The sequence below is a fragment of the Puma concolor genome, chromosome A2 (genome assembly GCF_028749965.1).
Source record: "Puma concolor isolate L17-30 chromosome A2, mPumCon1.1.hap2, whole genome shotgun sequence".
In the NCBI taxonomy this organism is placed as follows: Eukaryota; Metazoa; Chordata; class Mammalia; order Carnivora; family Felidae; genus Puma; species Puma concolor.
In genome coordinates, this window is record NC_141668.1 from 151,109,098 (window position 1) to 151,120,995 (window position 11,898).

The 11,898-nt window shown below is 58.9% G+C and overlaps 1 protein-coding gene across 1 annotated transcript; it reads left to right on the top strand.

Annotated features, from left to right (window-relative positions):
* The first annotated feature begins 1,272 nt into the window (after positions 1–1,272).
* On the top strand, positions 1,273–8,702 carry DUSP7 (dual specificity phosphatase 7). Its single transcript, XM_086698051.1, has 3 exons — positions 1,273–1,981; positions 3,462–3,896; positions 6,615–8,702. The coding sequence occupies exons 1-3, from the start codon at positions 1,465–1,467 to the stop codon at positions 6,920–6,922; spliced, it is 1,260 nt and encodes a 419-aa protein (XP_086554177.1). The 5' UTR covers positions 1,273–1,464; the 3' UTR covers positions 6,923–8,702.
* The last annotated feature ends 3,196 nt before the right edge of the window (positions 8,703–11,898 follow it).

The following is an 11,898-nucleotide window of genomic DNA, read 5'->3' on the forward strand; positions in this document are numbered from 1 at the left end:
GGCAAATCTCAAGCACCTCCGGCCCCGCCTCTGACCCCGACTCCCTCCAGCTAGGGGTAGGTGGAAGCTAGTGGCTGTTTGCCGACCAGACTCAGGCAGAGTGGGAGGGTTAAACCGCAAGGAAGTTAGGACACTCCGCCTGCAGAAAAAGGATCGGGCGGACAGCAGGGCCTAGCCGCTAATTCCCTCCCCGGGCAGATGACACGGGCTCGGTAGGAAAAGCGCGGCAGTCCCTGCGCACGCGCGCGGCTCTAGTGGAGCCGCTTTGTTCCAGCGCTACCTGCGGCTCCATTCACCTCCTCCGCCCCGCCCTCCTGCGAGCCGATACACGGCGCTCGCGGGGACTCCGCCCACTTCTCTGCACTGGGTGGAACTGGTGACGAGCCTCCGCCTCACTCCCCAACCACCTCCTTCGGTCTCGATTGGCCATCTGAGCGACGCACTCCCGCCTACCTCGAAAGTTGATTGGTATATTGGGAAGAAGGTTGGAGAGGGAGACCTGATGATAAAGGAGAGCTCCCCCTCCCACCCGCCCCTGTGAAAAAGTCACGTGGCGCTTCACTCGGCGCCTGTCACCTCCCCGCTTGTAAAGCTTTCTTAAAGGGCTCGCTCTTTCTTCCCAGGGCCGGTCCTTTCCAGGATTTCACCACTCTTGCCCGTGGAGTGTGGCACGGCCCTGGGTCCTCCTACTCCACCCGTCCCCTGGTTGCTGATTCCCCATCAGGCCTGCTGGGATGGGACCCCCTTTCAGGTCTCAGAGCCTGTGGCCATCATAGTGACTAGTCAGTTGCCTGAAACGGTGACCTCCTAAGCACAGTGCCTGGCGCGTAGTAGGCGTTCAATTTCCAGTTGTTGAATGAACTCGCTGAGAAAATGAATGAATGGGGTTGATAGAAGGAGGGGAGGTTGGCTCAGCGTGACGGCCCCCACCCCCCGCCCCATCTCTGGGGAGAGTGCTTCAGTGAAAGTGGGGGAGGGGATGCTAGGCGCAGGAAGACCCTAGGGCAGCCCTTCAAGGTAGGACTCGGAAGACCTGGGTGCGCGGGCTTAGAGGGAAAGGTCTTGGCCGGGCACTCCAGGCAAATCACAGCCGGTTCCGGGCTGAGGCAGGGAGAGGGCCCGGGCAGGCGCAGGTCTCAGGACTCACGGGGCCGCCAGCGCGCCCCCGTACTCCGTGAGGAGGGGCGGCGGAGGCGCGGCGCCTTTAAGCCCCGGCGCCGGCCCTGCAGCCCCGCCCCCCGGAGGACGCCTCGGCGCGCGGCCGCCAGAGCCGCGGTTTAATTGGGGCTGTCAGGCCGCGGCGCGCGCGGAGGGCCGGGCGGGACGGAGGCCGGGAGGCCGGGGCGGCGGGCGCGCAGCTCGGCGGGAGGCGGGCGCCCGGAGACGCGGCTGGGGCCCGCGCGGCCGGGGCGCCGTCCCAGGGCAGGGCTGCCCGGCCCCTGCCCCGGGCCGCCCGCGCTCCCCATGAAAAACCAGCTCCGCGGCCCCCCAGCGCGGGCGCACATGTCGGCCTCGGGGGCGTCGGCTGCTGGGGACACCGGGGCGGGGTCGGATCCCGGTGCGGGGTCCGGGTCCGGCGCTAGCACCGGCGCGGGAGCTGCGACGGGTGCGGGAGCCATGCCCTGCAAGAGCGCCGAGTGGCTGCAGGAGGAGCTGGAGGCGCGCGGCGGCGCGTCCCTGCTGCTGCTCGACTGCCGGCCGCATGAGCTCTTCGAGTCGTCGCACATCGAGACGGCCATCAACCTGGCCATCCCCGGCCTCATGCTGCGCCGCCTGCGCAAGGGCAACCTGCCCATCCGCTCCATCATCCCCAACCACGCCGACAAGGAGCGCTTCGCCACGCGCTGCAAAGCGGCCACCGTGCTGCTCTACGACGAGGCCACGGCCGAGTGGCAGCCAGAGCCCGGCGCTCCTGCCTCGGTGCTTGGCCTGCTCCTGCAAAAGCTTCGCGACGACGGCTGCCAGGCCTACTACCTCCAAGGTGAGGGCAGCACTGAGACCCCTGTCCAGGACTGGGGCTCTCCCGCGGCTCCCTGACGCCCCCGCCGGAGGCTACTTTCTCTCCTTGCGCTCCGCCTGCCCGGCCGGCGCCACGTCGCCCCCGGCCCGCATCCGCCGCTACCGGGAGCTCGGCCTCCGCAGTGAGCGTTTAGGCTAACATGGGGTCGCCTCTGTGCCCCCTTCTCGGCACGATTCGAGGGGGCCGAACAAACTTTTCCTGGCCTGAGATTTCCTTTTTTTTTTTTTTTTTTTTCCTCCCCCTGTCGTTGGGGCCATGGCAGCGCCCAAATGAGCCCCTCAGAGGAGGGAGATGTCTCCTCCTGGGACCCGAAAAGCGACCGGGCACCCAGATCCAGCTCCTCCGGTCTAGAATGCGTGTCCCTGGAAGACCTGGGTCAGGCTAGGGGAGTCTTTGGCAGCATTATCCATGCCCTCAAGGTATAGGGACCGTTTGGGTTGGGGTACCCTGGGCATCTCAGCATTGGTCTCACTACTTGGAGACACAGCCTCTTGGGGCACTTGGGGCAGGCCTATAAGCAGTGTCCCTTTCCCTGGCTTTCCAGGACCCCTAAATCCCCAGCCTCCTGCCCTAGAGCTTGTGGAAGGGGGAGGCAGCTGGGGGGCGAGTGGCTGCAGCCGGTGTTTCCAATTAACATTCCAAAATGGCCTCTTGCTGGCAGCAGGCGGGCAGGCGGGGAGGGGAGGCCTGCAGCACCCTCGGGCGCAGGGCCCATGCCTAGTTGCAAGACGCTCCCCATTTCTTCTCTCTGTAAAGCCCCAGCAGCTCTCTCCCTCCGTGTTTCCAAGGCTGGGGGTCTTGTGTTTTAAGGGAGAGAGGGGGAGTTTGGGACCCTTTTTATGAACTTGCCACTGTGGGGGGAAAGGGGCAACCAACACTTTTAACACTGCCCTTCCTAACTGTTGTGGTGAGGAGCAGGTACTGGACTCCCAGTCCGGAGGCCCAGGCCCTCTGTGCCTCTAACTGACCTAGACACAGCACCAGCCCCTGCAGTCTCATCTATAAGAAGGGCTTGCAAACCCACAGGTGCTAGCCCGAGATTGGGTTGTCGGCTCTCCTTTACCACTTAGCAGTTATTGAGCACCCATGGGTGCCAGGTATGCATGGGAGCTGTGGAAGATGAATGAGCTGGGGCCTGGCCTTAAGTGCCCTAAAGCTGGTGGTATGGCCGGGGCTGTGAAGCCTTATGGGTAAGGGAATGGAGCTCAGGCATGTTACTTCACCTCCTGGGGCCTCAGTTTCCCATTCTGTCCAGTGGGTCGTAGGATAGATCTAGAGAACACAGGAGAAGGTACATGTGTAACAAACTTTGCCTGGCCCACGTTGGCTGTTGGGTTATGGTGCTTGACATGGGCAGCTCTGGCCATCGTTGGTCTTGTGCAGCCCATTGGTCTAGTGGCATGGGCAGTCTCTCACCCAGGGCCTCTCACCCTGGCCACAGGTGGTTTCAACAAGTTCCAGACAGAGTATTCAGAGCATTGTGAGACCAACGTGGACAGCTCATCCTCACCAAGTGGCTCACCACCCACCTCAGTGCTGGGCCTGGGGGGCCTGCGGATCAGCTCTGACTGCTCAGACGGAGAGTCAGACCGAGAGTTGCCCAGCAGTGCCACTGAGTCGGACGGCAGCCCTGTGCCATCCAGCCAACCAGCCTTCCCCGTCCAGATCCTGCCCTACCTCTACCTCGGCTGCGCCAAGGACTCCACTAACCTGGACGTGCTCGGCAAGTACGGCATCAAGTATATCCTCAACGTCACGCCTAACCTGCCCAATGCCTTTGAGCACGGTGGCGAGTTCACCTACAAGCAGATCCCCATCTCTGACCACTGGAGCCAGAACCTCTCCCAGTTCTTCCCTGAGGCCATCAGCTTCATTGGTAGGTGTCGCTGGGCTCTGGGCAGGGTGGATGGGCAGGTGCGTTGAGGTGTGTACAGGACTTGGGTGTCACCCGCGCCTGACTGGGTACCTCTGGGCCTGTCGAGGCCTGTGTGTGCCCTGCATGTGCCAACATATGCCCATGGGTGAATCCATGCCTGCTGTGAGTCACCGAGGCCCTCAGTCCCCTGAATCCTGGGCTCCCTGCAACTGTTGGCACCCCATGGACTTTACTGTCCAGCTTGTGTTTTTCTGGTTCTGCTGTTTGGGGCTCATCTAGCTGAAACATCACAGCTCTCAGACCTCCCACGAGTCTTGCTTGCTCTGCATCACGCCTCAGCACACATGTCTCTCCAGGAGGGGGCTGTCACGGTCCCTCTTTGGGCTTTGGGCTTTATTTTGTACCTGAGGGGGCTGAAGGGTGGCCCTGAAGCCAGAGGCCTACCCCAAATAGGCAGCTTTTGGAATCTGGTGACCCAGAGTGACTTGGTGGGGCACCAGATGCTTCCGGCAACCTATGGGGCTTGCTTGGAGTGTAGGGGCCCTCCCTTAGAGCATTCTGCAATTCTGCTGTTTGGCTTAGAGCCCTCAGCCCCCTACATCCCCAGCTGACTCAAGCTCCACAAGTTGCCTTATCTTTGACCTCCCCATCCTGCTTCCTCCATGGCCAGCTGGAGGCTGTTAGACTACAGGCCATCTTCCCGGCCCTGGCTCTTCCCAGGGTGTGGGGAAGAGATATAAGATCAGGGTGTACATAAACCCTTGGTTCTCTGAGCCTGGTGACCCCGTGTTTCTCCCCAGCCTCCATTGGTAGAGGGGAGGTGGCCTGGACAGTCCTCTCCTGCCGGCAGCCCTGTCCAGTGGAGGGCGTTTTGCTGTCAGCTGGGCTGGGCTAGCTTTAATAACAGGAAGTGGGAGGCTTCCCCGCCTCATCCGCTTACTGGGAACCAAAACTAGGTGCCTGGCTGGGAGGAAGGAAGGAAGCTGAGGCCTGGGGGAGGGGCTGTGACCTGGCGATGGGAGAGCTTCCCAGCTCTGCCCAGGAGAACGCTGCTGGCGGCGGAGAGGTGTGTGTATGCTGCCTGAGCATTCACTCTCCCTCACTGAGAAAGGGGAGGGGAAAAGGGGACCCCGGACAGACTCCAGGGGCTGAGCCTGGGTCATGGGTGTCTTTGTCCTTCTTGAAGGCCCCTCTGCATCTGGGGGTGTAGGGGTGGAGGGACACAAGTGAAGGAATAGAGGCCCAAGCATCCCCTAGGACTCAGTGGGACAGGATCAAGCCCCAGCCCCCACACTGTTCAGCCACACCCTGAGAGTGCTAAAAATAAAGCCAGCGGAAGCAGTTTCACTTTGGATCACCCAGGAGTGGGTTTGGGGGCCAGGCGTTCCCCATATCCTGGTGTGTCACCACTGGAAGCTCATCTCCACCACCCCTTTAGCCCGAAGTCTCAAGGTCAGACCACAGGACTCTGCACAAAGCCACAATATCTATCTCTTGCCCTGCTAGTCTTGCCCCTAGTCAGTCCCCGAATCTGGATTATGTACCTATTGCATACTTAGCCTTGGGTAAGTATGGGGTGAGGAGGGGAAGCTCTGCTGGGCCAGAGAGAGTGAGCATCAGAAGCAGAACAGCTTGTGAACCTGCGTGTCATCTTGTGCGAGTGCACTGATTAAGCGCCGCCTTTGTGCCTGGCTCCCAGTGGTCTCAGAATCAGAGGTGGGGACCTTGAGGGCCCCAGAGAGCTGCCTCTTGTTAATCTACATCCTTGGCACAGAGAGAGTCAGCTACCCTAGGCCCAGGGGTGGAGGGATGACAGGACTGAGTTGTTCAGTGGCTTGACCAATATTTATTGAGCTCCTACTGTAAGTCAAGCGGAGGAGTCAGAGCGGCACCAGGGGAAGCTGGGTGGATTGGCGGAAGCTGGCTGGCTGTGGTGGGAGATGTTACTGATGCATGGGCCTGCTGGGGAAAGTCGAGTAAGTGAGTGGGTGGGCTGCGCTTAAGCAAACCTCGCTTGTGAAGCCTCAAGTGCAGCCTTCCTCCTGGGCCCTGGGAGGCTAAGCCGCTGGGGCTGGGGCAGAGCTGAGTGTAGGGCCAGGCCCCGATTCCCTTTTGAGGGCTTCCCTCGGGCCTGTTTCCCAGGATACTCTCAAGGAGTACCCTTGGGAGCTGCACCAGGAGAGCAAGCTCAGCCCCCACCACCAGGTCACGGGCTGACGGCATGTGCTGTGCATTAGGAGGAGCCTCTGTGTGGCCTTGGGCTTGTCACTTTGTCTTTGCGTCTGCGTCCTCCTTTATAAAATGAACTTGCTAACCGTGGTGCAGATGGCCTGAGAGGACACGGGTGACACCCTCAGCACAGTCTGCGCACTCAGCTGTAGCAGCAGCGGGACTAGCCGTGACCACAGCCGTCACTGGTGCTGGTGTTTGTGGAGCCCTCTCTTGGCTCGGGTCCTTACAAGAGCATTGAGAACAAGGGGGCCCATTTTATAGGTGAGGAAACCGAGGCACAGGGATGTCCAGTGACTTAAAGCTAACGCCACAGTCAGTCATGCTCTTGACCTCCATGCCAAGTTGCTGTCCTGCTCATGTTGGACTTCACCAGGTCCCTCAAGAGTCAGGCAGCACCAGCTAGTGGCCGTGCCACCCTCTGTGCCTCTGCTCCACCTCTGACTCCCTGGAGGAGGAGCCTCCCTGACCCATGCTTGTGTGTTTCAGACGAGGCCCGCTCCAAGAAGTGTGGTGTCCTGGTGCACTGCCTAGCAGGGATCAGCCGCTCGGTGACCGTCACCGTGGCTTACCTGATGCAGAAGATGAACCTGTCACTCAATGACGCCTACGACTTTGTCAAGAGGAAAAAGTCCAACATCTCGCCCAACTTCAACTTTATGGGGCAGCTGCTGGACTTCGAGCGGACGCTGGGGCTAAGCAGCCCATGCGACAACCACACCCCCAGCGAGCAGCTCTACTTCTCCACGCCGACCAACCACAACCTGTTCCCACTCAACACCCTTGAGTCCACGTGAGGCTGGGGCACAAGTGGGTGGGGCCGGCCCCTCCCGACCCCCTTTGGGCCAGGTGAGCTGCCCGCTCCTGCTGTGTCCGGCCGGAACCCAGACATCATCGGACATGGCCTGTGCCCAGAGGCCCAGGCTGGTGGGTGGCTGAGCTTCCCTCGCTGCCCTGGGGAGGGCGGAAACCACAGCAAGGCCTCTCTCTGCAGGACTTTGTGGAGAGGCCCTGAGCTCTGAGACACATGGCCCTGGAAGTCCAGCAGGGCCTCATCCTTGTCCCAGGACACTCCATCAGCCAATGGCCCAGCCAGTTTGGCTATTTTTTAAAGACACATCCACGGACCTGAGTTTACTTTTTATTTTGGCAGGTAAATCCAAGCTCCCTGGAGCACGGCGAGTGTTCAAGCTCTTCTTGATTTTTCTTTTTTAATGAAAAGTGTTATTTTCAGGCTACATACAACAGTGGATTGTATAAACCAGTATTTCATCCCTTCCTTGATCCTGAGAGAGAGAGAGAGAGAGAAATGTTCTCAGTTTTGTTTTTTCTTCCTATTTCAAAAAGCAATTATTGGTTTTTGTTTTTGTTTTTAATGGAAAAGACAAACCCCGTGTTGATCTTGACCAAATGCGTTTTGCACATGTGTGAAGCCTCCGTTTCTGCAGCAGGTCCTTCTTGAAGGGGTGGCCTGCTGCTCTCTTAGTGTCAGACCCCCCCACCCCCAGTCATGCACACCCCTCGGCCCAGCCCCCTTGGCACTGCACTTGCCCGTGATGACCTCTGCAAGGCGTAATAGGTGGGCTGCCCTGGGTGGCCTCTGCATTCTCTGCCCTCCAGCGGCCCCTGCAGACCCCCTGAGGCAGGAGATGGGAGGCCCTGCCGCTGCCCTGCTGGAGGTGGGGTCGTGGGGGACTGCCAAGCAGTAGCATTAGCCCTCTGGGCTCAGCCCGTAGGAGGGTCTGGGCCCCGGGCCCTTCCTATACGTACCCACTACTTCTGTCTCTCTCTCCCTGTTTGTTTGTGACTGAGAGTGGAGGCCCAGTGGCTGGCGGGGGAAGCTTCGGTGGTGGAGGCCCAGCCCTACCTCCTAGTTTCTGTCCCTCACTCTGGCTGTTGCTTTGGTCCAGCTCTACTCCCAGCCCCCTTGTCCCGTGGAAGCTTGCCCTGCACTCATCTTGCCCATGCCTTCTACTACCAGGAAACTCGCACCCGTTTCAATCCCAGGGCAGGGGCAGAAGGGGCGAGGATGGACAAGTGAACAGGGTGTGGGGCTCTGTCCACGCCCCTCCTAGGATCCACAGAACAAAGCCACGGATTCCGTTATCCTCTCCAGTTTTGTTCCTTCTCCAGCCTCAATCCCTCCAGGTGTCAGGACTGCAAGGGCCCGGGGAGAGGTGAGTAGTCAGGCTGGGGTCCCTGAGCAAGCCGGCACTTGGCATGTGAGTGAGGCCATGGAAACTCTGCCCCACTGCATCTTACCTCACGGGGCGGTTTTCAGGGATTCTTTAAGGCAGTGGATTAAAATCTTGCCACAGTCGAGAAATTGACGAAAAGCTTCCATGCTGTACATGGTTCTTTCTCTTTTTTACTTTTAAAAAGAAAAACCCAGAAAGATGCATCAGATTTATGTAAATGAGAGTATGCCAAGAGGGTGGCCAGTTTTGCTTTATGATCTTATGAAGGAAAATTTGTGACCCTACATATATATACACACACACATACATATATATATCCCGAACCAGCAACGGGACTTTGTTTATATTGCAAATAAATATTATTTTTTCTTTAAAACAAGTTGTGTTGTCCAATAAGGGCCTGGGCCCAGGCTGGGGGGTGGCAAGGAGAGTGGCTGTGACCTGCATCCCAGCACCTGCTCTGTGTGAAGTCCCCTAAGGCCCTCACTGGGAGGAGTGGCCAGGCCTTGGGGGAGGAGCGGAGGTGTGGCATTTGCCCAGCCTTCAGGCACTGCAGGCAGGGACCTCCGGGCTTTCTCTGGGATTTTGCTGATTGGTTGACAGAAGATGGAAGCTTGGACAGGTTTTGTAGACCAAGGTCACGCAGCTGAACCTCTGCCCACCCTGAATTGCTCAGGGCTGTCCACTGGGGCATCACCCAGATTCGCGATACCCAGATTTGACTGGGCCCTAGGTCCCCTGACCCTTCTCTTGCTGCTCTCGTGCATGGAATGGAGGCTATGCTAGTATTACCTTCTCATCCTCCTGACCCCCACCCCACAGTCCCTGGGAAGCCAGTGGGATGTAAAACCTGCCTGGTGATGGGTCAGCACTGCTTCGCTCCTCAGGAGCTGGGTAGCCTCAGTTTCCATCTATAAAAATCAAGCCAATCACACTCAGATACTCAGTGCTTTTCTGGTGTTTGGGACACAATGAACATGTTACGTTCCATTTCCTGGTCTGGGCCTGGACCTACAGGGAGGAATCGGCCATGCCTGGATTCTTCAAGGGAGCATCCACCCGCCAGGTAGGCCCCCCCACTGGGGGCTCAAAAACAGGACCTGAAAAACAAAACAACAAAAAAAACCAGTTTTGTTCCTTCTGGTTGGGAGCACAGAACAAGAAAGAGGGAAGGGGCCTGGAGAAGGATGGTGGCCGTGGCCTGGGGGTGTGAGGCCCTCAGTGGGCAACATAGATTCATGTTACAGATGGGGAATGGAGGCTCCTTTATGTTTCCTTTGCCTCTGGCAGAATTGAGTGAGCCCTGTCGGGCACTAGGTGCTAACTCCATTTCCTCATCTCTGCCTGTCATTTGGCTTTATCCCTTCCACTATGACCAACACTGGGCTGGCCCCAGGTACTCTTTCTAAAGACTCCCAGTTGGGCTGTCCAGGAGGCTCTGCTTTTTTCATCTCTGCCCATGAGTTAGGTTCAACCAGAATGCAGTCACGCCTTCAGGCATATGATGAGTGGTAGAAGGTAGGTTCTTGAAGCAAAAGGACCTAGGTTCTAGTGCCAGATGTATGGCTACCAGCTCCTTACCCCTGTCACTCAGGTTTCCCATCTTTCGAATGGGGGAACACTTGTGCAGCCAGCAGGCCTGTGGAGGGGGGAAGGGGAGTCTCGCAGCCTTGGCAAAGGGGTGGGTGCTGCTTTTGCACTTGGGCTCCCTCGGGGCCCTGGTCCGTCTGTGCCAGGGGCAGGCAAGGGGGTGGGGGCTGAGCAGGCAGAGACTGGGCCTTTGTTCCCTCTTGCTGCCCTTGGCTGGGGCTGGGGAAGCCCGCGGGTGCCGGGCTGGGGGCTGGGCCCTCGACAGGCCGAGTAAGTGCCTGGCAGTGCCAGTGTGCCCAAGCACAGGATGGGGGGTGGGAGCAGCGTTGCCTCCGGAGCCAGCTCCTCAAATGGAGGACCAGGGGGCTTTCCGTCCTGTGCAACCTCAGGCCAGGTGTCCTCTCTGACCCTCCGTGTCCTCAGCTGAGGAAATTGACACCTCAGCACCATGCCTGGCTGTGGCTCCCTTCTGCTTCCCTCTGGTGAGGACAGAGGGCCAGCTCATGACCGGGTGGCTGGGACTCTGGGTCCTCACTCTGTGACTTCGGGCTAGACCATGCTTACTCTGGACGGCTGTCTCCACCCGGGCTCCCAGGTTCCCACCTCATGGTCCCTCTGATCTGTCTCATGGTCCACTCTGAGCTCCTCTTATTCTACCCTATTTCTGCTGTGCTATACCCCCATGGGCCCTGTCTGTCCCAGGCCATTTGTCTCTGTGCCCTCAGTCCCATCTCTCCTCCTGACCCCTCTTTGCCTCCCTTTGGATTCCTGTTTCTGTCTCCATCTCAGCCCAGGCCCAGGAACTCCCCCATCCACTTCTTGGCCACTTCCTAGCCTTCTCATGGGAGGAAGATCTGAGCCACTCACTCACTGACACATTCATCCAGCAGCCATTTCCTGTGCGGGCTGGGCTATCCCAGGAGTGGGAACATGCCCGAGGGAAGTTTGGTGATGTCAGGCTGGGTGGCAGGATAATGGGGCCCTCAGTTTGTCCTCTGAAAAATGAATCAGGTGCAACAGCAGGAGTGACTAAGGCCGGACATGAGAAAGAACTTGCAGCACTATGAAGCAGTTCCCCGGCAGGACGTCAGACAAGAGATGAACATTTCCCTAAGGTGGTCCTCCTCTGAGCCTGGGGGAGGGGCAGGCAGCCCTCAGGAGGAGGACTGCCCACAAAGGGCCTATCCCCAGGGTACAAACCTAGTCACCCCTCAAGAATAGGGCAGTATGGAGGCAAGCAGTGAACCCATGCGGGAACATGCCTCCTCCCCTCCTGCTGCCGCTGCCGCCTGGCACACTCAGGCCTGCCCCTTGATGCCCAGTCTGCATGGGGGCTGCCCTCCATGTCCATCTGTCTGGATGCGGCTGGGAACACCAGCACCTACACCAAAACCCTTAACCAAAGCCGGAAAGCCTGATGTGGGAGCCAGGTGTCCCTGGAGGGAGCATGCTAACTAGCATGCTGAACTCTGAGCACCCCAGGAACCTGGGTCGCATGGGTGGGATGTCTGAGTCCTGATCTCTGACATATTTCCCCTGCTCATTTGGGACCCCACCTGAGCACAGCCCTCTCACTTCCTCCCAAAGATCTCCTCAGATTGGTCCCATCGGTCTCTCCTGATACCCAGCAGACCTGAGACCCTTGGGAGGATTCAGAATCATCCCACTGTCCCCAACCCCATGCAGATAGGAAAAGCAAGGCTTAGATGGGGTCATAGAGTGAGTCATGGTAGAAGCCAGCCTTCCTCATATTGCTGTCCTGAGTCTTTTCCCCCAGGTCCTGCCTTCCCAGTGAGGCTGGGAGCCTTCTCTCTCCGGCCCTGTGAAGGACCAAACACATATGCATGCGCACATGCGCACACACACACACACACACACACACGGCCCCCTCATTTCTCAGACAGGACAAGCCCAAGCAGGTCCCAAGTGATGCAGGAGCCGCCTGCCTCTGACTCTAGCCTCCTCTCATTAGGGAGCGGCAGGGG

Coding starts and splice junctions, on each gene's coding strand:
- DUSP7 (XM_086698051.1), top strand. CDS start 1,465: ATGAAAAACCAGCTCCGCGGCCCCCCAGCGCGGGCGCACATGTCGGCC. Junction 1,982..3,461: donor CCAGGCCTACTACCTCCAAG/GTGAGGGCAGCA, acceptor CCCTGGCCACAG/GTGGTTTCAACAAGTTCCAG. Junction 3,897..6,614: donor TGAGGCCATCAGCTTCATTG/GTAGGTGTCGCT, acceptor TGTGTGTTTCAG/ACGAGGCCCGCTCCAAGAAG.